The sequence below is a fragment of the Jaculus jaculus genome, chromosome X (assembly GCF_020740685.1).
Source record: "Jaculus jaculus isolate mJacJac1 chromosome X, mJacJac1.mat.Y.cur, whole genome shotgun sequence".
Lineage (NCBI taxonomy): Eukaryota > Metazoa > Chordata > Mammalia > Rodentia > Dipodidae > Jaculus > Jaculus jaculus.
The window spans coordinates 3,860,793-3,888,708 of NC_059125.1; the positions used below are offsets into that span (position 1 = coordinate 3,860,793).

The 27,916-nt window shown below is 46.8% G+C and overlaps 1 protein-coding gene across 4 annotated transcripts in view; it reads left to right on the top strand.

Moving 5' to 3' along the window:
* Phka2 (phosphorylase kinase regulatory subunit alpha 2) overlaps positions 1-16,997 on the top strand; it is a 79,613-nt gene extending 62,616 nt beyond the window's left edge. For 3 of the 4 annotated variants that reach the window (XM_045140192.1, XM_045140194.1, XM_045140193.1), the window contains exons 22-33: positions 580-713; positions 1,720-1,876; positions 3,053-3,132; positions 3,318-3,396; positions 3,503-3,632; positions 4,248-4,349; positions 7,131-7,249; positions 8,590-8,619; positions 12,956-13,126; positions 15,180-15,233; positions 16,047-16,247; positions 16,788-16,997. In XM_045140192.1, the coding sequence (XP_044996127.1) occupies positions 580-713; positions 1,720-1,876; positions 3,053-3,132; positions 3,318-3,396; positions 3,503-3,632; positions 4,248-4,349; positions 7,131-7,249; positions 8,590-8,619; positions 12,956-13,126; positions 15,180-15,233; positions 16,047-16,247; positions 16,788-16,958 (1,428 nt within the window). In that variant the 3' untranslated portion in view covers positions 16,959-16,997. The remainder of the gene's footprint in view (positions 1-579; positions 714-1,719; positions 1,877-3,052; positions 3,133-3,317; positions 3,397-3,502; positions 3,633-4,247; positions 4,350-7,130; positions 7,250-8,589; positions 8,620-12,955; positions 13,127-15,179; positions 15,234-16,046; positions 16,248-16,787) is intronic. The other variant, XM_045140195.1, reaches the window with a different exon arrangement.
* Positions 16,998-27,916: the final 10,919 nt, after the last annotated feature.

Consider the following 27,916-nt stretch of genomic DNA (forward strand, 5'->3'; position numbering starts at 1 on the left):
TACCTCCTTGAAAAACCAAAAAAAAAATATGTATGATAAATATATATAGATATACACACACATACGAGTGTGTGTGTGTGTGTGTGTGTGTGTGTCTTGATAATTCTGGGTCCCAAGGATGCTTTTAAATGGTTAAACCCAAAGAATATATTTCTTTAGATCCAGAACTTTTAGGCTTAGATGCTCTGGGTTTTGATGTGAGTCTAGTCACTTAGTTGTCTTGAATCTGACTCACATCATTGTACATTATGACTTTGATACATACCTTTATATTTTTACAGTAGGAAAAGGCTACTGTTACTGAGATTTCTAATGACAGAAGCTAGTTGGCTTTGCCTATTGTTTAACTTTGCTTAAATAAAACTTATACATATTTTAACCTGTTCAGTTTGGTCTCTTGCAAATGCAGACCAACGTCGTGAGTCACTGATCAAAATTAGCAAAAGACTATAAATAAAATGGTATGAAAGATTTCTTAAAAGAATGGAGCCCAGCACAGTGTCAAACGTACAAAGACTAGGTTGGTGTTTTGTGTCTTGTTCATCCCCTTTCTTAACTTTTTGGCTTTTGTGTGGCCAGGCTCCTCAAAGTGATTGGCAGTGGCCCGCAGACAACCCTGGAGCCATGGACTGTAAGAAGTTGGTTGAACAGTTGAAAGACTGTGCAAACCTACAGGACCAAGCAGACATTCTGTACATTCTTTATATGATAAAGTAAGTGTCTTAATCCATTTGTCCTGCTATAACAACATACCGTCAACTGGTGTTACAAACAACAGAAATGTATCTCTCACAGTTCTGGAGGCCAGAAGTCCAAGATCAAGGTGTGTGGGAAGAGCCCACTTTCTTCTCCCTGCATCATCACATCGTGGAAGGGATGCACTCTCTGGGACTTCTTTTATAATGGCACTGTCTTAGTTACTTTAACATTGCTGTGACTGATTAGAAGTTAAGGAAGAGTTTATTTCAACTTATAGTTCTAGGTCATAGCCCATCATGGTAGAGAAGGAGTGAAGGCAGGAGCATAAAGCAGCTGGTCACATTCATCCCTGAACACTGCTGCTTAGCCAGCGTTTTTCTTATTTAATCTAGAACTCCAGCCCATGGAATGGTGCTGCCCACAGTTAGGGAGGGTCCTGTCACTTCAACCTAATCTAGAGAATTCTTCACAGACATTACTAGAAATTTGCTTCCATGGCAATCCTAAATCCTGCCAAGCTGACAACCAGAGATTAACTCTCATAGGCTTGGCACTCATCACCTCCCAAGGCTTCCATTTCCTAATACCATCACCCTGAGGTTAAGATTTTAACTCAGGAATCTGAAAGGGACATGAACATTCCAGCCATAACAGTAAGTTTGTGGTCTTCACCATGTTGAATTTAATTCTCCTTAATTCATTCTCCTAGTCTCTTGGTCTTCCAGCAATTCCAAGCCATGATTATATTTACCCAGTTTTCCATAAATAAGACTTTCATTCCCTTCTCTGCCTACTGATCCTGGCCTACCAAGAGGTCGAGGCCAGGATTAGACAGTACTGTGTGGATGTTAGGCTTTAGGTTTAAAGGATATAGCATGATGATGTTTTTGTAGGACAGAAGCCTTTGGTGAGGCCAGAGTTACTGGGAGTACTCAAGCCCTTGGCAGAATGTGTAGCCCTGTACGCCTCTCAGCCTTGACATTCTGAGCTTTGTCTTTGCACTTTTCTACCTCTTGACAGGGGTCCCAATTGGGATACCAAGCTCTCTGGACAGCATGGGGTCACTGTTCACAGTCTTCTCAGTGAACTCTATGGAAAAGCTGGCCTGAATCAGGAGTGGAGTTTGATTCGCTACATCTCGGGCCTGCTCAGGAAGAAAGTGGAGGTCCTGGCTGAGGTCAGAGCAAGCATGCCTACTAACTAACTTGTGCATTTTTCCTCTATAACCCCCATGCTGCCTTCTAATCTTTCAGTTTGGAAACCCAAAACAGGTTCATCTTCTCTGTAAAGGAAAGCAGGGACTAACCCAGTACTAGGACCAGGTCCTTCTCTTTTAACCTCCCACTGCTCTAGGAAGAGAACAGAGAGGGGGAAATTTACAAGTTGATTACTTTGATTCCTCTTAGCCACAAAAGGGTTTAGCCAGAAATTACATGAGGGCTGGAGAGGTTGTTTAGTGGTTACAGACACTTGCTTTAAAAGCCTGTTAGTCCAGGTTCAGTTCCCCAGTATCCACATAAATGTAGATGCACAAAATGGCACATGTATCTGGAATTTGTTTGCAGTGGCTGGAGGCCCTGGTGTGCCCATCCATTCTCTCTCCCTCTGTCTCTCTCTTTCTCTCCAATAAATAAATTAATTTTAAAAAGTCACATGAAACTGCTCTGTAGACTGACATCATCTGAAACAGAGCTCTTATTTCCTTATATCCATAGTACAAGGATCATTAATATTTATAACTCTAAAGTCCTACAAAATCCAGAGCCACCTTCTGGACATTGAACTTGCTAGTTATGCTAAGAGGTCAGTTGGTTGTTACATGTGAATAATGGGAAAACTGGTAGGTTAGGAATATGATGTGGTCAATATCTCTTCTATGCTCTGTGAAATATGAGGAAGTCCAAGGTGTTTGCTTTAGTGAGTGAGCATTAAATGCCTACTGATAGGCCCTGTAGAATCAGGCCCTGGGCCATACCTGGAAGACCCAAAGATCACAGAGACCCAGCCCTGCCTGGAACTGCTCAGCCTAGAGTCTAGTTATGATTTTTTTTTTTTGTTTGTTTTGATTTTTTGAGGTAGGGTCTCACTCTAGCCCAGGCTGACCTGGAATTCACTGTGGAGTCTCAGGGTTGCCTCGAACTTACGGCAATCCTCCTACCTCTGCCTCCCGCCGAGTGCTGGGATTAAAGGTGTGCGCCACCACGCCCAGCTATAGTTATGATTTTTTTAAATAAAGGACAACATGGATGATGAAGCTGGTAAAAGTAAATTACTGATGCTTTTGGTAGTAACCTCTTCCATTTGGCTTTGCCTTTTCTCTCTTCCTTTCCACTCCCTCCACCCCAATGCACAGGCCTGTGCAGACCTGTTGTCCCACCAGAAGCAGCTCACAGTGGGCCTGCCGCCTGAGCCCAGGGAGAAGACCATCTCTGCGTAAGTTCTTAGCCAAGGGGCCTCCAGTCTGGGGAGGGGGTTATTTCTGGGGAAACATCAGTCTCTGTACTGTGCAAGAGGAGAAACTTTTTGAAAATAGCCACATGGGGACTTGTAGCACAGAAAACAGGAAAGGCCCTACTCTGAGACACCCATCATGTGTGTGATCTGTTGCTCTTCTCTAGGCCCCTACCACCAGAGGAGCTCACAAAACTCATTTATGAGGCCAGTGGGCAGGACATCAGCATTGCCGTCCTCACGCAGGTAAGAGGCTGGGGGAGGAGGGGCCAGCTGGGCCATAGTCTTCCTCAGAGCAGCAGCAAGCCTGTCAGTTGCCCTGACGCCCTGTCCCCATATGTGTCTGCACCAGGAGATTGTGGTTTACCTGGCCATGTATGTCCGGGCCCAGCCCAGCCTCTTTGTGGAGATGCTCAGGCTCCGGATTGGACTGATCATCCAGGTGATGGCCACAGAGCTGGCACGGAGCCTGAATTGCTCAGGTGAGAGCCCGTGGGTCCTGCCATTCATTTCATCCAGACCTAGCTTCAGCCTCAAGGCCCTGGTCTGATGGGGAAGTCAAGCTCAAGCCCTCCTGAACAGGCTTCCACTCCTCTGTGTGAGACCAGGCCTCACCATTCTCCCTCACAAGAGGTTGCTACCATCCGGCCGTGTAGCACAGTGTAGAATTCCTCCATCAGAGTGGACAAAGCACGGATGACCCTGAGAACCTTTTTTACACCGGACAGCTAAGCTCCTCACTGATATCCTCGTAGTGAGATGCCACCACCACCCTATGTAATAGTGCCCTCAGTAGGAAAAGTCCCACCGGTAGGAATACATAATTTACAAGATGTATCCTAACACTGGGGATCAGACAATGTGAAAAACTCCGTATCTAGGAATTAAACACATTCTCTCCTGAACTAAACAGCAGCATTTAGAGTTCGAAGGACCAGTGTGCCTTTCACCCTGCAGCACTGGTGAGGGAATCTCAACCAGTAAGAGCTGCCATGGTATCCTCTGTCATCCCCTCCCTCCCACCCAGGGCCACCCAGTTCTGCCTTCACCCTCCACCAGCCCCGTGACTAGGTTGCTTACAAGATACTTGTTTGTAGGAGAAGAAGCTTCTGAGAGTTTGATGAACCTCAGCCCCTTTGATATGAAGAGCCTGCTGCACCATATTCTGAGTGGGAAGGAGTTTGGTGTGGAAAGAAGTGGTGAGTCAGTGCTGATGGCACCTCATACAGATCAGCATTAGGGCTAGAGGTTCCCATGTTAGGAACATGAACTTCCTGCTTCAGTGGGAGGGACTCAGTTCCTGTTTTTAGGGACAAGAGACGTCGTACAAGGGTTGAAATTTTTTCTACAGGTTGCAGGGGCATGTGGGCACAATGAAACACAGAACCCTATGCCCTATATCTCCCATGGCCATAAGGGAAGATGAGCCTGAGTGTCAGGACAACAGAGCTTTTAAATTATCTAAGCGTCTTGGCCATTGGTTTTGTTAAAATCACTCACAGCCAGACTCCACATCACCTTCTATGGAGCAGGGGGAAAACCCCTCTAAACATCTCTGGAGGCTAGTTTGCTTGCTTTTCCCAAGTCTTGTTCACAAGAGACTGTCCTAGAAATCTGCTCACAGTACTAGGAAATATAACCACTCAAGTCCTGGGGTGATTCTTGTGCTCAAATGTTCCCTAATTATAATTGAAGCAATTATCATCTCTTTCTCATAAAAAAATCTAAATGATTTGCAGACACATTGGTGAATTTATTTCATCAAGCCAAAGAAACTATGGGCTATCATTCCTTTTATTTAATAAGGACATTGGGTACTTTGTGTTTGGAGCAATCAGATAACTATAAGTACCTTCTCTCTTCTTCTGAGGGAGGCGCGCTTGAGATCCTGTCCAAAAGTAATTTCCAGCTATAACAAGTGCACAATCCTAGAAATATAAATGTGAAAGATAGATATCTAGTGTGTTCTGCTCATCATAATAGTGTATGTGTGGTTTAACAGCTAATTGTCATTAGATGTAAAGCTATACATGCTTATAAAACAGGAACTTAGTAATGTCATTTGAAAATTGTAAATATATCTAATTATAAGGAGGGACAGAAGATATGCTGCCTTTTTAAAATATAACATTTTTTCTTTTTTAAAAATTATTTATTTATTTATTTATTTGAGAGCGACAGACACAGAGAGAAAGACAGATAGAGGGAGAGAAAGAGAATGGGCGCGCCAGGGCTTCCAGCCTCTGCAAACGAACTCCAGACGCGTGCGCCCCCCTGTGCATCTGGCTAACGTGGGACCTGGGGAACCGAGCCTCGAACCGGGGTCCTTAGGCTTCACAGGCAAGCGCTTAACCGCTAAGCCATCTCTCCAGCCCAAAAATATAACATTTTTTCATCGTCCCTTGTGATTTTCCAGTTTTCATGAATTAGGAAGTTCACGTTGGCTTAGAATTCTGATTAAATCCTGACATAACTATTTCCAGCAAAAACCTCCTCCAAAACAGGCCCTTCTGGGTCTTCCCAAACCCTTTTTGGCTTTTGTGTTTTACTTCTCAGGTATCCTTCCTCCCTCTGAGTCCGTAATTGGGTCACCTTGGTGCCTTCTTTCCTCTCCATTGCCCTCTATTCCTCTGGCTTCAGCAGGGTTCTGTCAATGTGAGTTCTGCCTGCAAAGGGGAGCAGTGGGACAGGAAGCTGGTGCACACAAATGCCCACAGCAGTGTGGCAGGCCCTATGATGGGGCACAAGGCAGCAGTGGAGCTCTAATTAGGAGGGCTTCCCATGGTATAATATTGATTGTTTGGTCTTTCTTCTGAAGATAGATCAAGGTCAAGGAGGATTCCACATGGGCAGTAGCATGATCACATTTATCTTTTAGATAATCTTCTGTGGCCAAAATCCAGAGAGCAGGCACATAGGAAGCAGGGCTGGGGACCTGTGATTCCTAAGGCTGGTCCTATATGGTAGAAGTGAGGAGGTAGCTGCCTGGTACAGTGAGGAGAACTTCTCTCTCTGTTTCCCTCCTACCACAGAGCTATAGCAACACCACGTCCCTGGCTCTCCTGAAATTCCCCTCTTCAAACCATATTCTCTCCAGCCAATCTAAGCCCCAGGGCCTCTGGCATTTGTTTGACCCTGAAAACCTGAAGAGAAGTCTGCTCCCTGCCCCTGAATTCTGTCAGACCTGAGCGTTGCTTAACTGAACCTGTACTGTGCCCAGACAAGGCCTAGCATTGAGATAACCCATTGGTTTCCCATGGCCACAAGTTCCTAAGTTTCAAGCCCTTCAGGGACTACCCAGTAGTTTTTGTCATTTCCCAAGAAATAGTTGACATTCAGGGCTGGATAATTACAAATAGAATTAGGTCTGTTATTTATCATTCCTGAGATCAATTGTCATTAAATATGTGATGAAATATTTAATATCATGGAAAGGCATTCACAAAAATTAAACAAAAAGAACTGAACATATATCAGTACATGCCATATTTATGATATAGATCTCATCTTTCTATATGCATATACGTGATTCTGTCTTATAAAGTAAAAGCATACAGCCATAGCCAGGAAAAAACTGGAAGAATAATAACTAAAATGTCAAAAGATGCTAGTTTTGGCTTGCTTAGATACTCTGCTTTCTACAAGAAAGATGTGTTTGGATAAGTAGGGGTGTGTGTGTGTGTGTGTATGTGTTTTCAAAACAAACCTATCAACCAAGGCTTTTCTGCCACTTCATTCTCTACATGCTGCTTAAGCAGTATCCACACTTTACTCTAGCTCTCCCAGTACCGTGTGGTCAGCCTCTTCTGCTTTCGGCACCACAAGCTCACTGCTGGCCAGGGTAGGCGAGGCCTTCTCTTATCAAGTTTATAAATCAAGTGTGGAAGATAAGATGCAGACCCCAGTAAGCTATTACCCATGTTGCCTTTTCAAGATATGTGCAGTAGAATCCCTAAAAATCACCTGTGTGTTTCTTCTAGTGCGCCCTATCCACTCCTCCACATCCAGCCCAGCCATCTCCATCCACGAGGTGTGTCACACTGGGGTCACCAAAACTGAAAGGAGTGGCATTACCAGACTGAGGAGTGAGATGAAACAGGTAAGAACACTTCAGATGGTGGCCACAAGGGAAGTGTGTGAGTGGTTCTCTTGCCAGGATTTATCTGAGAAAGCCACAGAAACACGGGGCATGAAGTTTTGACTTGCTCTTAAAAAAAAAAAAAATAGTTATATGTTTGAGAGAAAGAGTAGAGAGAGAGAAAGAATGGGCACACCAGGGTCTCTAGCCACTGTAAACGAGCTCCAGATGCATGTGCCACCTTGTGCATGTGGATTACTGGGGAATTGAACCTGAGTCCTTAGGCTTTGCAGGCAAGTACCATAACCACTAAGCCATCTCTCCAGCCCTGGATTGCTCTTTGTAGAGTATGTGAGGTCTCTTCTGCCTGGGGAACTAAACAGCCCTTCATCCAGACAGGTACCCCAGAGCCACTTGTGTGCACTCACATCCATCTGTGTTTAACCTTAATGTGAGGTTACATGCATGGCTGGGAATATACCCTCGTTGGCCTCTGTGCCATCTAAAAAGTAGAGTTGTGCAAAAAAAAAAGAAGAAGAAGAAGAAGGAAAGAAAACCAACCATCTCTCCATTGAATGCGTCCTTCAACTGAATTACCAAGAGGGATCTGGTAATAGAATGGGAATATCATGGTACCTGTATTCTCCTCTTTCCACAGGTGTCTCTTTTCCTTGTTGACCTTTATTTAATTCACAATAAAAATCATTCTGAGGGGCTACAGAGATGGCTCAGCAGTTAGGGCACTTGCCTGCAAAGCCTAACAACCTGGGTTTCATTCCCCAGTACCCACATAAAGTCACATGCACAAAATGGTACATGTACCTGGAGTTTGTTTGCAGGGAATGGAAGCCCTGGTGTGCCCATTCTCTATGTCTCTCTTCTGTTTATCTCTCTCTCTGTGCTTGAAAATAAAATAACTTGAAGCCACCCAATTAAAGAAATCATTTTGAGTTCTTAAACTTGGCTTAAAGTACTTAAAGTACCCAAAGCAAGGCTTATCCATTGCACCCCAGATGTGCTGACCTCTGTAATTTCCCAAAATGTGGGAAACTTGACTGCATAATTTGTGGAGGATTTCACCTGCTTTTTCCCCTGCTATTTTTTAATTATTTTGAATTGACAACATCTCAACATTTTTTTCAGTCCTGATGTACCAGTGAGCTGTGATAGGACGTGACACTGCCTGCAATGAGAAATGCAGGTCAAATGCTGGTCACAGCCCACTGGTACAAGTCTGTTAGGCACTAATGGTCATGCTCTAAGGTGGGACCACCCCTGCCCTGGATTATTAGAGGGTTATGGGAGTACTGAAACGTTCTGAAATTGAAGCAGATTTTAACTTCTTGATTTTTCACTTTCAGATGACTAGGCGAGCTAGTGCCGATGACCAGGTGAACCACTTTGCTTGTTTGTCCTCTGTGTGAGCTACATGTTCTGTTGGCCTGAATGGGTACAGAGTGTTGGTATGAAACGTGGAGGAGGGTCTCTGCCTGGCACAGTGGCTTAAGCAGGCCAGCCCCAAAGATAGAAAGCAGGACATGAAGGCAGGAAAAATGACTTTGTCCTAGACCCCCCCCCAAAAAAAAAGAAAATAAAATCAAGGGCTGGAGAGATGGTTTGGCAGTTAAGCCAATTGGTTGTGAAAACTAAGGACCCAGGTTTGATTCACCAAACCCACATAAGCCAGATGCCCAAGGTGTGCATGTGTCTGGAGTTCGTTTGTGGTGGCTGGTGGCCCTAGCAAGCCCACTCATTCATTCATTCATTCTCTCTGTGTTTCTCTCAATAAGTAAACAAATATTTTTATTTTTTTTAAGTTCAAAAATCAAATTTAGGTTTTCTAGAATACTTTGTAAAAGAGATGGTCTTGTGAGCGTTTCTGTTCAAAAACAGGAAGCTAAATGGGGAAAATGTGGTCAGTGATCATATCAATAAAAAAGAAAAAGACAGTTACTATAGTCCTGTCTACAGACCACCTGGGAGGATTTAACTCTTGAAGGAAAAGAAAATTGAACTTACATCTTGCTTTGCTCTTTGCTGCTTTTTTGAGATAGGGGTCTCTGTGCTGCCCAGGCTGTCCCTGAACTCTTGGGCTGAAGGGTTCCTCCTGCCTCAGCCTCTTGAGTAGCTGGGACTGCAAGTGCATACCACTATACCACCATGTCTGGCTTTGGAATCATATTTCTAATGATTTGATGTTCCTGTGACCAAGAGAGAGTAAATGTACCATAGTGCATAAATCCAGATTGCACATGTTGTCCACAGGTAGAACATACATGTTCTTTCATTCTAATTTATGCTCCTTCCAAGTAAGGAACTAGCTTTCCAAACATCTTCCCTTGTCAGCCACTCGGTGGCACCGTTCTTCTGGATACCCACATTTCAACAGCCTGATCATGGGTGACTCTGGATGTTTCCTTCATCCTCTGTTTAATACTGTTCTTTATTTTATTTATTTATTGAGATAGAGAGGGGAGAGGCAGAGAGAGAGAAAGAGAGAGAATGAATGGGCACGCCAGGACTTCCAGCCAGTGCAAACAAACTCTAGACACGTGCTACCTTGTGCATCTGGGCCTTATGTGGATCCTGGGGAATCAAACTTGGTCCCTTGGCTTTGCCAACCAGCACCTTAACTGCTAAGCCATCTCTGCAGCCCTTAATGCTGTTCTTGCATGCGACAGGGACACATAGTAACCACCTTTCTTGTTTATATTCAGTTAGCAAGTACCAATTTAGTATTTGGCTACTTATACCAAAGAAATGGGTTCTGGTCAAAATTTAACAGGTGTCATGGCATTATAAGTTTCTACTCATTTTTTTTTTTTTTTTTTTTGCGAGAATACCACATAGAGAGACCTTGCCCACACTGTCTATATTTTTTGATGAAATATTTATGTGGCCAAAGGTCATCAGCCTGATCATGTGTACATTTAACAAATATCTGTGGGATGCCTGGTGGGTCCCAGGTATTAGTGATGGTTCTGGGTATTCTGATCTCTGTAGATGTTCACGACACAACATTAAACAACCTGTCTCCTAGCTTGATTAGGCCCCACCCACAAACCAATAGGGCCTGGTAACATTTGCTATTAAAGACAGAGCTGGGCCCAGAGCTGGGCTGCAGAGGTGCCATAGAAGTGTTTCTGCCCGTGCTGCTGCATAGAAACTGTAGCCTTCCCTCGAGGCTTCCTGGCTCTTTCCGTGCTGCTCTGTGATTCTCCTCACTGCTAGTGGCACATGAGTGACTCAGTTCTCTCTGTCTGGTAGCTCTTCCCTGTAGGTGCTGCTGTGTCTACCAGTATGCATCCCATCAAGTTTGCAGGAAACCTGCATCAGCGTCATGTCCTTCTGTCTCCTCCTCCTCTTTTTCTGTACTGTCTGATTCTGTTTGTGGCTTCACCCATGATACCCTTCTTTTTTTTAATTTTTATTTATTTATTTGAGAGCGACAGAGAGAGAGAGAAAGATAGATAGAGGGAGAGAGAGAGAATGGGCGCGCCAGGGCTTCCAGCCTCTGCAAACGAACTCCAGACACGTGTGCCCCCTTGTGCATCTGGCTAATGTGGGACCTGGGGAACCGAGCCTCGAACCGGGGTTCTTAGGCTTCACAGGCAAGCGCTTAGCCGCTAAGCCATCTCTCCAGCCCTCATGATACCCTTCTTTTCTCTCTCTCTCTCCCTCCCTCCCCCCCCTCTCTCTCTCTCTCTCTCTCTCTGTGTGTGTGTGTGTGTGTGTGTGTGTGTGTATGCGTGTGTGCATCTGTCTGTCTGTCTGTATTTATTTATTTATTTATTTCTGGCCATGGCACCAGTACTGATACACCCCAGCCTCATCTCAGACTTCTTAAGGTTTGAGCAAAAAGGTTAAAAGTTTTCAACTGATGCTGATTCTCCAACCATAAGTTTGAGAAAATCCTAGAAAGGCTGAGAAGATCTTGAACTGAGTGAACTTTGTATATTCCTTCTTCAGCTTTCAGTTCCATGCTGGTGCTCCTCGGTGTGGTGTGGGTAAGCAGTGCTATCCTCACCAATTTCCAGGAGTTTCTGAACCTTTGGGGAAATAGTGCCATACCTTTTTGGTATTTATTTATTTATTTTTATTCATTAATTGTGGGGCTAAGGATGGGATCCTGGGTCTCAAGTGTTACCAGGCAGGCACTTCTCCACTGAGCCACATCCCCAGCTCACATGCCTTTTTTAGTGAGTGTTGATCTACAGCAAGGGAGTGCTGCCCCACCAGTTAACCAGCCCTTTGCACTCTCCTGCCCCACCTGAGCATGAGGCCCCAGCTCAAGTGGAGGCCTAGAAAATGTTCTAATTGCAGAGGCAAGTCTGAATCTGCCTCCCTAAACCAGAAGGAGAAAATCAGCTGAGTCATTGATGAGTGCTGCTGTAATTACTTTTATTTGTAGCTAATTGTTGCCTTATTTAAATGGCAGTAATGAGCCCGATGGAATAACCCAGCCTAGCTGCCTTTTCAAAATAAGATCCGTTGAAATTAGTAGAGAGAAGCACCCTGCCTTCTGCCCTGGTAGTGTGCTTGATATTTGGATTTTATTTTTTAATCTTAAGTTTGATGTTACATGTTGAGAAACAAAAGTGCCAAACAAAATCAGAGCAAAAATACATGTAAGAATAGAGGTCATCCCTGCCCCCCCCCAATCAATCCAGGACAAGACAGCAAGCAAAGTCAAGCCCAGCCTCTGGCCTACTGGAAGCTGCTTTGCACTGCCTCCAGGTGGAGGGCAGTTGCACAGAGATTCCCTTTCAGCGGCCACAAGAGTCCAATCTCGGATGAGGAAGTAGGAAAGAGATAGTGCCCTCTTTCTCTCGTCAGCAGGTCCTGGCTTAGAGCCACCATAACCCAACAATAGGAGGAAACCTAGGGACAAGAACATGACAACAGAAAGTAAGACTGAAAAGCATAGGTGGAAATAACAGAATATCCAAGGACTCCACCAGTAAGCAAGTCATAGCCTTGACCCTTTGTCTTCACCCCCTGGTCCTTTCTCGCATATTATGTGAGGCATTCTCTGTGGCCCCTGTTCTAGAGGGTGGTGGTGGTCATTTCTCTGTGGCTTTGCAAAGTAAAGTGGGCACTTTGGCATTTGCCCCCAGGATGTTGGCCCCTGAAAGTCTCACTGGTTCTGAGGTTGGCATCTCTTTCAAAGTGTCTCTGCAGTCTACTTCCCTTAAATAGGCTTCACATGCCAGGCCAGCATCCTCTGCCCCCGTGGGCACTTAACACATACAAGAAGTGCTATCAGGACCTTCTGTGTTGGTGAATGCCCAAAGATAGCTGAGACTGCCTGTGTCCCTATCATGTAGATGTAACTGGGGCAGCAGCTAGTGCTAGTATAAGGCACAGGCAACCTAGGCAGGAGTGGTGCCAAAGCTAGTATTGAGCTTGGCACTACCACAGCCTGGTGGCCAAGCCCACACCTGTGCCTACTCCACCTGTGCTCTGTGAGCTCCAGGTCTTCGGGTGCTCTACTACTTCTTAGGGGCTGAAAGGAGTTAAGTAGCCAAACTAAAACATTACAGATTAATTGAGCATCAAACAGCAGACAAAATGGAGTTGAGGAACCCTATGCCTCCTTGCTGAGTGGTGTGTGGAGATGCCAACCCGGTTTGCTGAGCTGCCCTCAAGGTGGCAACCTTTTGCTTTGGGGTGTTTGCTGAGGAGGTTCTTGAGACTCCTAAAGACCATATGGTATTTGTCTTGCAGAGACCCAGCACTCCATCCTCCCCTACGGGGACATCATCATCAGACTCTGGAGGACATCACATGGGCTGGGGGGAGCAGCAGGGCCAGTGGCTGCGCAGGAGAAGGCTGGATGGAGCCATCAACAGAGTTCCTGTGGGATTCTACCAGAAAGTGTGGAAGATCCTTCAGAAGGTGAGCTAGGTGCTGGGCCACATTCTGCAAGTGCCACTTCTTGGCTAATACACTCTTCCAGGGAAATAAGCAGAACCCCACCCCTTCCCTCATGAGGTGCAGTGACGCCACTTGGCACCAGGTAGCAGATGACTATAGAAGAAACAGATGTACATCCTCAACCTTGAGTAGCTCAGTTTAGAGCAAGGTTTCTCCACCTCATTACAATTGACATTCGGATCCAGGTCATTCTCTGCTGTGAAGGACCGTCCTGTGTGCTGTTGGGATAATTAGCAGTGTCCCTAGCTTCTACCCACTAGTTGCTATGAGCATCTACTCTTCCAGGTATGTCACTATAAGTGATTCCAGACATTGTAAATATGCCCTATGATTCAAGAGGCTCCAGGTTCAGGGCCACCAACTGGAACTATAGCAAGGAAAACAAAATGGTAGACCAAGTTGTAAGGGACCAACTTTGACATATTTTAGGAGCATAGAAAACTCAGAAGATAGACAAAAGTCAGAGAAGACAGGGAAGCTTTGGCTCTGGAATGACAGTTTAGCAGAGGTCTGGATAGGACCAGCTCCCATCTTGTGGCACATTCAGGCAGCCTGATGTCCATGTTGTTCAGCAACATGATGGTGCCTCTTCTGTCTATTGAGCACTGTGATGGGTCCTGGGGGCACACAGAGATGAGAGTCTAGTCTAAAGGCGTTCTTCCCCCTACACTGGACTATCCCTGCTCACTTGTCTAAAGGACAAGGATTCCAGAGCCCCTGCCCCTTAGGCAGCTGCCCACTGCTTCTGTGGCCGTTTCCCATCTGCCTAAGTGCTGGTAAAATTTCACAGAAGTTGTCTTGAGAAACTGAGAATAGGTGCCCCATGCACAGACGGCGCTGCACACACCTGCATGCAAAAGAGCTTATTTGTACACGCGTTGCCAAGGTGGGGGCAGCGTGGGAACATGGGCTCCTTTGTTCTCTGCGTGCTACAATTTGTCGCCTGTCACGTTGACCCCAGGGTATTCATGCAGCTCCCTAGGCTTCACCACAGCCTGTTCTGCTTCCCCCAAGGAGGGACAATGTTCCTTAGTTAAAAGCTTTTGCAAACTGATTTTTTTCCCCCTAAACAGTTTCTTTTTAGCACATGTCACAGTAGGAGATCACAGAGAACTGCATCAATCCTGAATGAGAACATCCCCCCAGCCCCCTTCGTGACGTCTTTGCTCCCTTTGGTCTGTGTTCTTTCTGCAGCACATACCCCAGGCCAGTTGCAGCGCTTCGGTAGCTGTGCTCTGTGAGCTGAGGCCTTGTCCTAGGCAGTGACCATGCTGGGTGGAAGGGCAGAGCAGGCCCTGCCTTTTGAGACTGCAGAGGCTCTGAGTGTCCAGGAACCCTTCAGGAACCCTTGGGCTGGGTTAAGGACAGGGTAGCTGATGCCAGCTGGGAGGTGGAAGGTGACCAAAAAGACCAGACCCAACTATTCCTAGAAAATCTCCCACCTTCTTTGGGTATCACATATTCTGCCCATACTTCCACTGGTACAATATCAAGAAGCTTTTATTATGAAAAAGCAGCATTTTGTATTGCACCCTCCTGGTATTTATATACACGAGTGTGCGTGTGTGTGCATGAGCTCCAGTCTTTTGCGATTGGTGCTTATTATAGACATCTCGAAAATAGATGCCTGCAAAGGCACAGAAGCATCACTTCACCAACAGGAGCCATGAAACTCTCCCTTTGTTATGGCACTGAAGGGGGCCTGGCAGGCGCCAGGGCCCAGTTGCCAAATGAAACATGGAGCCTCCGGGGAGGAGGATGTGGCTCCCGAGGGCATTGTTTCTGCACCAATCTGAAAGATGCCTGCTGGCTTCCCTAGAGTTGTTCCATCGAAAACACAGCCTGTGGGCAGCAAGAACAGTGCTCTAAAAATAGCTCTGACAGTCTGGTGTGTTCCAGCCCTCATGCAGATTTCCAGGATAGGGAAAGCTGCGCGTGCACGTGAGTGCACGTGAGCGAGCATGCACTTGTTCTATTCTAATATCTGACTGAAATGTCTGTTTTCTGCCTCCAGTGCCATGGTCTCTCCATTGATGGTTTTGTCCTCCCATCCTCAACAACCCAAGAGGTGAGGATAAGAAAAACTCAAACCCTAGCCTTTTGTGGCTCTGATGGTTCAGGTGCCTCTCAAACTTGTTCTGTATAGATAAGCCATTTGTAGACCTGATCGTATTTTAGCCACATCACCCTCAAATGGTGCGGTTTCTTTCCTGCCAGCTTTTCTCTCCTGTTCCCTTTTCAGAAACAGCATTTCTAGACTCTCGGACAGTTTACATTTGTCCCAGAGCCCCTTAAAACCCAGGTCAAGCCCATCCTGCACACACTAGATTCACATGCAGCGTCCTTGGGCCCCTTATTTTCAGCCATAGTCATTTTTCTTGGCCTGTTTTTCCTCCATGTAATTTGGTTGGGGGGGGGGGGAGATTGAGACAAGGTCTCACTTTATAACCCAAGCTAGCCTGCAACTCCCTATATTGCTGAGATTGCCTTTAAACTCACAGCAATCCTTCTACCTCAACCTCACAAGTGCTGAGATTACAAGCATGAGCCGCCATACCTAGAACTTCCAAGCATTTTTTAAAATCATTTTACCCTGTCCAGGGTACCAGGAAATTTCACTTCTTTTCAGAAGAAAGAAACAGGAAATGATGTCTGCTCCCTGGAAGTCAGAGTCCAGTGGGTTGTCAAAGGTGGCTAGGACAAGGCCAACTGGCTCCCAGGGAGGAGCCATCAGCCTCCTACTGCATTCTGCTGTTGCAGAATCAGAACAGTGGCCAGAAGGCAGGCAGCTTTCGAGCTGAGTCCCAACAGTGCTGGGGGCGGCATTGGTTATAAGGGCTGTGTCTTATCAGCCCTGAACACCTGCTGGTCCCTTTGGCAGATGACCCCACATGAGATCAAGTTTGCTGTCCACGTGGAGTCAGTGCTAAACCGTGTGTCCCAGCCTGAGTATCGGCAGCTACTGGTGGAAGCCATCATGGTGCTGACGCTGCTCTCAGATACAGACATGGACAGTATTGGGGGGATCATCCATGTCGATCAGATTGTGCAGCTGGCCAACCAGCTGTTCTTGCAGGATCAGGTAGGTTTGGCCAGACTACCCACTCACAGTATAACCAGGGTCGGTCGGTCTCTCTCTCTCTCTCTCTCTCTCTCTCTCTCGCTCTCTTTCTCAGTCTGCCTCTGTGTGTGTGTGTGTGTGTGTGTGTGTGTATCTATAAAATGGCCACTTTGGCTGGCATTAGCCTCTGTTGAGGTTGGAGATTGTATCCCATAGGAAGCCATACACAAAAACAGAAAATGTCACCACAGATGGTGAAAAATGTCAACCATTTGGCTAGGAAATAGCATAGTGACCACCTGGGAAATCTGACTACCTTGGGGAAATAGACAGGCCTATGTTGGGGTAAGTTTTATTCCAAATGCCACCAGAAGTTAGATCATAGCCCTGGGGGGAACTACTTACCCTGTACACAAAACGAAGTCACACAAAGAAGCTGTCCCCCTGAAAACTGAGTACTGAGCTGCAGACAAGTCTGTGAGAGAGAACACAGTGCTCACAGCAAAGGCTTGTTATCATCGACTCCACTCATTGTTTGTATTCTCCCTTTTCTGGCTGCAGGTCTCACTTGGAGTCACAGACACCCTGGAAAAAGACCAAGCCACAGGAGTCTACCACTTATTTTATGACAGTGCTCCAAGTGGAGCTTACGGTACAATGACTTACCTGACAAAAGCGGTGGCTTCTCATTTACAGGAACTGCTGCCCAGTTCAGGTTGTCAGATGCAGTAGGGCCTTCCTCGGAAATATGAACACACTCTGACCCGGTCATTTGTCTCCTAGTCTCATTGGGAACTTCCTTCTCCACCTTTACCCCGCCCCAAGGTCCCCTGTGCTATCACAGAAGTGTGCCCCTTCAGAAGGATTCGCAGGGAGGAGATGGCAGCACGTAAGCTGAAAGTAGTGCATGGTTAAGCCACAGAGAGAGCTGATGACATCTCTGCTCCCCTGAGGAGCACCCCGGGATCATTTTCTAGGTTCATTGCACTGGAACATTTGTCACAGCATCTGGTATCATGGACTCTGAGAAGGAATTGGAAATTGGCCTCTTTGAGTGCAGAGTGAACTGAGAAGCCAGCTTAAATTGGCTCTCACCGAGTTACAGAAATAGGTTCGATGAGCTAGTGACACATCTCGAAGGCGGAAAGATCCTTCCAGCAACAGCTAGACAAGCAGATCTTGACAGGGGAACATCTTAACAGGATACAGTCTGTCTGGGGACCAACCTGTTTACCAAATAGAACAAATCCTAACTCCGGTTGAAATGCTAGTGTCCTTGTGCCTTGCTTGCCTTCTTAGCTTCTCATTCTATTGACATTGTCTATGACCACACCACCCTGAACAGGCCCAACCTCCTCTTCTGTTAGCATAGCTGCCTTCAGACTTAATTCTGTGTTGCAAAGATGGACTAAATTGCTCCTAGTTAACTTTGGCTCATGGTCTTTAAGGGTTTCATCTTGGATGCCTATGAATTAGGGACTTCTCCTTCTGTCTTATCCCATCTCTAACAGCATCCAAAAAGAAAAAGAAAAGCAAATGTCTGCGTCCCTACTCCCAGCTCTGAGGAAGCCTCACATGACGAGTATGAATCAGGAAATGCTGTGGAAATCAGTGCTTTGCTCCCACAGAAATGATGCTCCCTTTTTAAAAACAGTCAAACTAGGGAACCCGAACCCTTTTCACCAAAGTGCTCTTAGGTAGGTGTGGTAGGGGCACTGACTGTAGAGAAGGATGAGTGGTGGCACTGTCTGGCAGATCCTTTGCCTGGTAAATGGAATTTCTTTATAGGCATTGTCTTCTCCTTAGGGTTAGGGAGAGAGAAACAACCGAAAGAGCATTTTCTTTAAATAATCAACCCTGAAATACAAAGTCACCTGCTGGCTAAGTGACACAGTCTACCTGGCTGAGGTTAGATTTGTAGTGCCTTCTCACCTCTGAAATGGCGACAAGGTTTCTCAAAGTTTATGTGAAGGTGGAGAAGAGAGGATGGCTCTGGAATTGCTTTGAGATGCCCAGCATCCTTGGGAGTAGAAATGTAGTACTGAAGGCTATTTTAAAAAATGGGATCGCAAGGTCCCTTCATGTTCTTGACCAAACCTCAGTAGAGTCTCCTTAGGCCAAGTCAGGTACTTTGGAGCAAGAGGCTGTGCAGCTCTCTTATGCTCTAGGTTCCATTTCTTCTAAACCACAATACTCTTTTATTGACTATTTTCATAGATGCATATAATATACTATGATCACAATCTCCTCCCACAACTTTCTTTTGTCCTCCCTCTCCCATGCCCATTCCACAGTGTCCCTCTGTCCCTCTTGTGTTTTCATGTGTTTTTTTTTTCTTCCCTGTATCATCCATGATGACATGTTAATGAGCCCAATGCTATATATGTAAGAACACAATGTTGTGCCACTGTGAGGTCATGAATTCAAAGGCCAATTCATGGCTGGAAGACGGTGTTCCAAAGCAGTGTTCCCTGAGCCTTGGTGAGTGTGATAGAGATGTCTCATTTAGTGCTTAACTTTCATCTTCTCAACACCTTGATAAGTTGTGAGTCTCCCCAGTATCACTGCCATCTGCAAAACGAATATTCTCTGACCCAAAATAATAGCACTAATCTATGGGCATAAGCAAGTGTTTAGAGGGTAATTTTACAGGTACAACATATCGATTTAGCCAAACAACAGTAGTAGCTTCCCTCCTAGGGTCTATGATCTTCTGGGCCATAGGCTTTGGCTACATTTTTAGTTCCAGCCATGAATTCCCTCCAGTGGAGCTGGCCTCAAATCTACTTAGAGAGTAATTGGTTACTCCCATAACAGACAGGACACTTGCACCAGTGGACACATCTTGCCTGGCTGGTCAGTTGTGTAGTTCACAGAGTCCATTGCTGGCTAAGACTATTGATGACTCGCCCCCAGCACTTTCCAGCATTGTGACAGCTACTCGACAGGAAGGAAGCTTCCAGCTCAGGTCCAACTTGTCTTCTCAGTGTCCTGCAACTGATGCATATGGTATCTTCATCAATAGAGTCTTACATTATAGTTCTGGTGAGAAGCCTAGAACATCTACAATAGCCTACAACAACAGTCTTCTTGCTGAGGTACAGAATAGTTCAATTTTCAAAAAGGCCCTGGAATGGGATGAGTATGTAGCTCAGTGATAGAACACTTGTCTAGCATGCTTGAGGCACCGAGTTTCATCCCAGAAGCTACATTTTTTAAAAAGTCTCTGTCAATTCTTGTCACAATAGATTTTGTGCAATTCTCCAGATTGTGAGGGCTGCAGGCTTGCAGCAGCAGGTCGGGGACACCTCCACAGCCTGCCAAGCACTGTGCCTCCCCATTCACTCCCCAACATGAAAGGGTGAGGTCTTGGTTCAAGGAGCCTTAATGGCAGTGGCCTGGAGAGAGATGCATGACAACGGACCAGCCTATTTGTTGCCATTTGTTTGAGGCTCCTTTACTCACAGCCTCCTGGGTTTCCTGGTATTTTCTCATGCGCTTTGGAGGTTGTTTTTTTTTTTTTTCTTCTTCTTCTTCTTCTATCTTTAAAGACATTCTCAATGTAAGAGTCAAAGTCCTGTAGTTCACCGAGCAGACTCCCTGATGGATTGTTTCAAACAGATAAGAAAGGTATAAGGCATGAAAGTGCCCCAGGGCTGCTTGGGAGAAGGGGGAGAGAAACTAAAGCCCTCCAAACTGAACACAGTGCTGATTCAGAACCACCACCTACCTGTCTGCTGGGGATGCGATGGTGAGGCGAGAAGCTACAGCCTCTGGGTTGGGCTCGCCTCATGAGGCACAGGCCAGGGAAGGGCACTGCAGTAAGCAATTCACCAAAGCCTCTGAGCCACTCTTTGAACTCTCTTTCAAATGAAGTCCTGAAATAGGACTGCATTCCCACAGAATCAGACTGTCTGCTTCAGAGGAGAGCAAGCTTCCGAGGCCCACCCTTTAGGGAGCAGTGAAGGCCAGACCCAGGAACAGAGTGAATGTTTGAGGCCGTGGTGACAGTTCAGTCCTGATATCACCCTCACTTGGGGCACTGGTGGAGGGTGGTCCTGGCAGCCCCTGTGGCCTCAGTCTTGCCTAGTTGTTTCTCAATCCCCAATGCTATGGGAATGGGGTGCTTTCCTATCTTTCCCCTCATCCAAAAAGCCAAGTTGAAACTAGAATATTCTGTCTCAGAATATAATCCATGGAGCCAGGAAGTAACATCCCTCCCCCGTTGTATGTATGCATGTTTCTATGCAGATACATGTGCTTCATGAGCATGTAAACAGAGGCCAGAGGAGGGCACTGGGTGTCCTCCTTAATCTTCCACTGTATTTCTTTGAGATGTAGTATCTCACTGAATCTGGAACTACAGTTTTTGGTCAGACTGACTGACCAGGGACCCCCAGCAATTCTCCTCTCTTCCCCCCTGGCACTGGGCTTATAGACATTCATGACCACTCCTGGCTTTTTATGTGGAGAATCGAGCTCAGGTCTTCATGTTTGCACAGCAAGCACTCTTGTCCACTAAGCCATCTCCCTAGCCTCACTCTTTCTTTTACCACCTTTAGTTAAAAAGCAGCCAGCTAGCCAGACGTGGTGGCACATGCCTTTAATCCCAGCACTCGGGAGGCAGAGGTAGGAGGATCGCTGAGAGTTCGAGGCCACCCTGAGACTGCATAGTGAATTCCAGGTCAGCCTGGGCTAGAGTGAGACCCTTCCTGGGAAAAAAAAAAAAAGCAGCTGGTTGTCCCACAGGCTGTGCCCCGCCCCCACCCCCACCCTGCTGACCTGCATTCAGAGTCATCCTCGCACTAGCACTAGCATCTCTGTGATTGGGGCAAGTGAGTTGACCTGTGTGTGCCATAATTAATGCCCATCTGTGTAATAAGGGTAAGAGGTTTACCAACTGGTACAGGACTACTAAGCAAGCATGAACCCCTCTGCCTTTAGCTGTTTGAACGTCAACATATGCCCTGTGACAACCCCAGGCTAGCCGAAGTGAGGGGAGGCTATGCCATGCCTAGTGGTTCATAGGATGGAAATGTACCAGGAGGTCAGGCAGGGTCCCCCAGTCTTTTGAGGTGTAATGATGGGAAGGAGAGGTTGTCAGGACTCAGCTGCCTGGATAGAGAGGGTGTAAATATTCTGTTGTGAATAAAGAGCCCACCCTATCAGAAAGCAAGAACAGCACGTTGTCAGTTGATTGATGCCATTCATTTCTGGACAAGATGACAGGAGGCTTGGCCTCCATGTAAATTACAGCAGAATCATCTCTCGGTTCTATCGACTTCTGCACAAGCCTGACAAATAGCTTTTGTCTTTTCTCTTTCCTTGTTGTCAAAGGGTACAAGAGCCTCTTGTCTCTCCCTGCGCACCATTATCTTTCAAGGTGACTCTTAAGCTTTTGAAGTCTCTACCATCTGCTGTGTGCAGCTCTGTGCTTTGCAGAATATGAGAGCATCATGTTCCCAGATGCCTTCTGTTCTTCCAGACGTGTCCATTGATAGCTCTGCCTGTGAGGAAAAACGACAATGGCACTGTCACCCTCTTAGAGTCCAGTCCTCTTTGTTATTGTCAGAAAGCCACTTAGGGAAAGTCATGGCCTTCGATTACCAAGAGAGTTCTCTGAGAAATGAGACCAGCCAGTAAGACTATTTTCCAGTCTAATGTCATGTGTCTAGTTGATGGTTGGGAAAAGAGAAAATTCTGTCAAAATACTATTTTTTTATGAAGCATATGTGTAGTTTTGGCAAAAATACCTTCTTAGAATGACTAGAATAATCAGAACCAATGAACTCCCAAGTCATATGATTTGTCCCCTTGCCTTACTGCAATATGTCAACAATTATGAAAAATAAATGAACACAATGGCATTGACTGCATGCCTACCATGGCCAGGCATTGTTGGCACACCGAAGCATAGCCTAGTATGGTAGCATATTGAGCTGGGGAGATGACTCAGCAGCTAAAGTCACTTGCTAGCTTGGTGGCCTATGAAAAAAGGCATACCTGTTCATTTCTGAAACCCTCTGAGGAAGGACATTAACCAGGCTGCTGATGTGAGCATTCCTCACCCTGGTCTTCCAAGACATCTGCATTTCAGTGCTAAATCTGGGTGGCTTTGGCCCATTTCTCTGTGAGTGGCTGACATAAGCCATCTACCTCCAGCTGGTGCCACTGAGGTGCCGGGCTGTAAAAAGGGCATGGCTTTTTTTGGCCAAGTCACATGTGCACTGGGTCCAAGGGATGGTTGTGTTTTCCAATTTTCATTTTCAAAAGCTCTTTTCCCATCGAACCCAGGGTGGATTTGCCAAGGAGAGATCCAAGTAATCGTTTCTAATCTCTTGTGGCTTTAGTGCCCCCCTTTCCCATTATATTCCACTTCTGAGCAACTCTGGCTAGGTTGTGTATGTTCCTTAAACAAGATTGGATAAGTCACATATCACCAAGACCAAGCCTCCCTAGTGCCGCCACTGTCCCCAGGCATATATGCCAAGGCTTGCACCACAGATAACTCCAATGTGAGATACTGCCACCAAGTCCATCACTCATCTCTGCTCTTCTTGGAAACTGATCCTCCAGACACAGGAAGGGGGTTCAGAGGCCAAATACACAAAATAAAGTATCCACTCCAGCCAGAAGCCTTGGGTTTGATTCCTTTGTCCAGAAAAAAGGGGGACCTGTGCCACCCACCCAGCCACCTACCCACACACACCCACACCGTGACAACTTGCCACAAGGCTGTGTTTGCCATTGGAAGATCTGTGTGGCAGGAGTAAAGGCGACCTGGAAGTGGCCACCTCTAGGCTGGAGGCAGGGTAGTTATATGTCCTCTTGGTAGAAGTGCAGCTGTCTGGACTGAGTGACAGCCCATCTGGAACAAGATGCAAATGATTGTCATATCTTCCCTTCTAAGCCTTGAGCCAGCTGGGGGATTTAAAAATAAAGAATTGGAACCAAATCACGGTATAGGCCTCTCTCTTGACAGTGTAAATAATTTCCCCCAGCTGTCACCAGGGCCAGCTCCCAGCTCAAGGGAGGCATAGCCATCTAGATGAGCCATCCCATATTCATACCCCCCTCCAGAGAGGCAGGCAAGATCTCCCCACTTCTTTCCTCATTAAGCACAAGCTCTAGAGCACCAGCGCCCATCGGCTGAGAAGTTTGGACAAGGCATTGTGACTGGCCCAGGTCAGGCACCCTTTTTATAGAGGAAAAAAAAAGCAGCTACATTAAGTGGACCCTGCGACCCAGAAGGACTGGACTGTGCTCTCGTGGCCTGAGTCTCACCAGGAAGGTCTTGGCTTTTCATCCCTTAGGCCTGGGTTTGTGGCTGACAGAAGCCCTACCATGCTTCATGTGCTCGATGCGGAGCAAGTGCACACAGGCTGGTGTTCAGAGGCTCTATGCCTGGCAAAGAAAGAGACACAAGCCAGTCACCAGTTTGAGAGGAATCCAATGAGAACCCAAAGGGCGTAAGGGTTTCCCCATGTGCATTGGGCCAGTGCAGGCTTCTCAGTGCAAATGATGCTGCAAATGCAAGGTGCGGGCCAGTGAGAGGCCTTGGAGCGATGAAAGGAGCAGGAACGGACCCTCCAAGGCAGCCTGGAGATTGCCAGCCCTTGGCCAAGGATATGCCCAGACCTCCCTGGGGTGTAGCTGGGGCGGAAGGCCATACACAGCCCACATCCTCTGCCACTCAGAGTTAGACACCCTGATCCCTGGCACACACCAGGGGCAGCCACGTTTTCTCACCTATTTAAGGGGCAAGGGAGCCAATGGCACTGCCACAGAAGGTTTGTGTGGGAGCTGGAAACCTTTTGCTGCTTTCAGAGCCTCCCCATGCCATGTCCCCACCGCCCTTCAGGTCAGAGATCAGTAAAAGACACTGTAGCAGGCTGGGGGCCATGGAGCAGGGGCTTTATAAACAGAATGGTCAAAGCACCTCCCCCACAAGAAAGCCATCTCTCTCCCTGTAGCACAACAGTCAAGGAGGTGAGAAACCATCCCAACTCCTCTTCCTCACCATACCTGGGAAAAAGGAATCAGATGTACAGTGTGTCAGAGTGCCATGAGGCATGGGCAGGAATGAAGCAGAGGAAAAGGCAGGGAGGTCTAGGACTGGGGGACTCTTGAATGGGATGATTAAAGAGGGTCTCCACTGAGGCATGACTTGATCAGATCTGAAAGAAGTGAGGACCTGAGCCAGGCAATGCCTGGGGAGGAGTGTGCTAGTCACAAGGGTTAGCCAACGCAAAGGACATGAGGTAGGAGGGAACCTAACCCTCAACGAAGCCAAGGGGTTGGGGAAGTACACACTTTGGTTTTGTCTCAAGTGACTGGGAGGTTTTGAGCAGGGCAATGACCTGGCAATTGTCAGCCCCTTCCAGAGAGCTTTGCTTAAAGGGGATGAGGCAGGGGAGAAAGGGGGCTTGCTTTTACATTAGGAAGGGATTATATCTGTGAGGAGGTGAATGAGGAAGAGGGTAAGTACCGGTGATGATTGAGCTTCTTGAGAAGTCCAAAGAATCCAGGAATAGTTCCTACTTGGCTGCTGATTGGAGAAGAGTCCTTCCCATACCCTTCATCCACCTTCTTGGCTCAGGCGTTAAGTTCCTTGTGCCCCTTAAATCCTTTCTAAACAAGCATACCTATGCATATATGCACATGCATGCATATATCCATGTCTGTGCCCCTGTAGTTGCTGTACAGTGAGGCAGCAAAGGGGCCAGTGACCAGGAACCACCCTAGGGACTCACAAGGCCGGGCTTCTGCTCCCACCTGCCCTTTCACATGTTTTCCCATCACAAACCTGATGAACATCACACCTCTTAGGTCCCCAAGCATCTGCCTGCCATTCAAGTGGGGGCCTTAGAAGGCAGGAGTTACTGGCTTTGTAGCAGAGGTCTTCAAAGGTTCCAAAGGCTTCATTTTCTGCAAGTTGCTCAAAGGCTGCTGCCTTTCAATAGATGTGCTGGGCCAAGTTTGAAATTTGACATAGTTCTTTGTTAAAATTGAAAGAAAAAAAGCAAAAGAGAGAGGGAGAAATGCAGTGAGTCACTCGCTGGAAGAAGGGAGGTGCTCCCTGAAGGGTCATCAGGAATATTCCAGAAAGTTGGCTAGGAGTATGTACCTTGAGGGGTAAAAGAGAATAGAAATATATACAGAAATAGTGGGAAATGGACTGGCCCCAGGGACTGGGGAAATGGCTTAGCAGTTATAGCATTTGCCGGTGAAGCCTAAGAACCTGGGTTTGAGTCCCCAGGATCCATGTAAGCCAGATGCACAAGGGGGCACATATATCTGGAGTTCAGTTCGTATGCAGTGGCTAGAGGCCCTGGCATGCCCATTCACTCTTTGTCTCTCATAAATAAATAAATAAAATATTTTTTAAAAGGACTGGCCCTGAAGCAACTCTGAAATAAGTGAATTGGTCGTGTGGGGTTGTTACAGTCTAGTTCATATTACTGGCAGAAATCACCCAACCAAGAGCAGCTTGTGGGGGAAGAAAAAGGCTTATTTTGGCTTACAGGCTCAAGGGGAAGCTCCATGATGGCAGGGGAAAACGATGGCATGAGCAGAGGGTGGACATCACCTCCTGGCCAAGATAAAGTGGACAATAACAACAGGAGAGTGTGCCAAACACTGGCAAGGGGAAACTGGCTATAACACCCATAAGCCCACCCCCAACAGTACACCGCCTCCAGGAGGCATTAATTTCCAAATCTCCATCAGCTGGGGACCTAGCATTCAAAATGCCTAAGTTTATGGGGGATACCTGAATCAACCCACCACAGGGGTCTTCATCTGGCATTCCTCTAGGGTGTTGGCCAAGAAAGAAAGGCAGAGCTGAAGTTCACATCTAGCCAGCAGCATAAGGCTCAAGCACTGGGAAGGGCGCATTAATATTGTTGCATGTCTGCTTAGAAAAGACCAGAGTTTTACAGATAGGGAAACTGAGGCTCAAGAGGACTTGTGAATGCCATACATTCACACACATTAGTAGTAAGTCAAGATGGAAGCTTGTTTCCTGGCTCCACATTTGCCTAAATATAGGTATTTACTTCCCTTAGAACATCACCTCAGCAGATAATACCTGTTGTCTTGGCTTACCCAAGGATTGGGTAGTAGGAGGGAAATAAGCGAAAAGGACTTCTTAATATATGGATTCAAAAGCTAAACAGAGAGAGGGATATAGCTCAGTGGTAGGATAGTGCCTAGCATGTGCAAGGCCCTGGGTTCAATTCTCAGAACTACCAAAAAGCAAAAAAAAAAAAAAAAAAAAAAAAAAAAATCTCAATTCACGTGGGCTTTTGTAATTATGTTTGCAAATAGGCAGCCCAGAGTGGCACAGTGCCCCGCTCCTAACTCAATCTCAGTGTCCTCAACAAGGCCCTTGCCTGCCTCCAGCACACCCAGAGAATCAACTGGGAAGCCCCTGGGCCTGCTGAGTTCATTCCTCCAGCTGCCAGGTTGGAGAGACAGCCCATTGATCTCTCTCAAAGAGCCCACTTCAAGAGGAAATACGGTTGATGCTTTCAAAGCAGCAAAGGCTCATGACTAGCGTCCCTGCTTCCAGGTAGACAGCTGCCCTAGATATCCTGACCAGATGGAGAACCTTTGACACAGTTATAAGGGGCGTGGCTCCCAGTTTCAACCACTTCCTGGGCTCCTTGACCCTGTCTCCAAGCAACTGTTTTGCCAGCAGACACAGCAGAATTGCTAGAGACCTTTTAGGCATCGACTCTTGGTGCCTCCATTTTCTCTTCTGTGAAATGGCATGGTAATTCTGCAAATTATCTTCATTTGATGGTTCCAGAGATCAGAAAGATAATCTGCAATAACCTCGATGTATCTATTATGATGTCACGGTGCTGTGACATGTGACATGCAGTGCTGGCCCATGGCAGAAGCTCAGGAGGCAGTGACTACTGTCAACACCCACCGGGATCCGCAGGCTCATGAGCACTTTAAGAGGCAGCCCTGGGTGCTTGTAAAGGTGGGCTTTTGGATTCAAACATGACTTTCTTGCTTCATGGCCATGGGTTGCAAGTCTGTTTCCTTGTGCAAAAGAAATTATAGTTCTCAACACACAAGGTTTCGGAGAGTCTTAGAAAACATCTAATGGAAGAAACAGAGAGTGAGGGGTTGGTGTCTGAGGACCCCAAGCTGACCATTTAGCCATCTTGGAACACCTACAGTGGCCAAGGTTGCACCCTCTGATCCACCCTGAGCAGGGCACTCACACCCATGCAATCAAGGAAGGGCAGGGCATTGGGGGAAAGAGGCAGAGCCTAAGTCCTGCCTACATACTTAACCCCAACATGCCATCTTCCTCTTGGCACTTGGCATCCAAAGGCTGGCCTCTGCAAAGGAGGCTGGGGCCTGCTGCCCTCCTTGGGAGAAGTATGGCTGCCCATCAAAGAAAGCAGAGTGCCTGGGATGTGCCAAGGAGGAGGCTGGAGAAATAGACCTCACCTTCTGTCTGGGCTACCAAATGCACTCAGGGCCTATGGGGTGACCTAGACTAACCCACCGAGCCCATCCGGCAGTCGTGAAGGGGTGGAGGTCAGGGAGCATGCCGTAAACAGCATCGCTTTGCCAGAACCTTCTTTCCCCACACCACAGCCTCCAGCCAAAAGAGCTGCTTGGCACCAGCAATGCTTCACAGTGCTGGCCACAGGCCAGGCCCAACA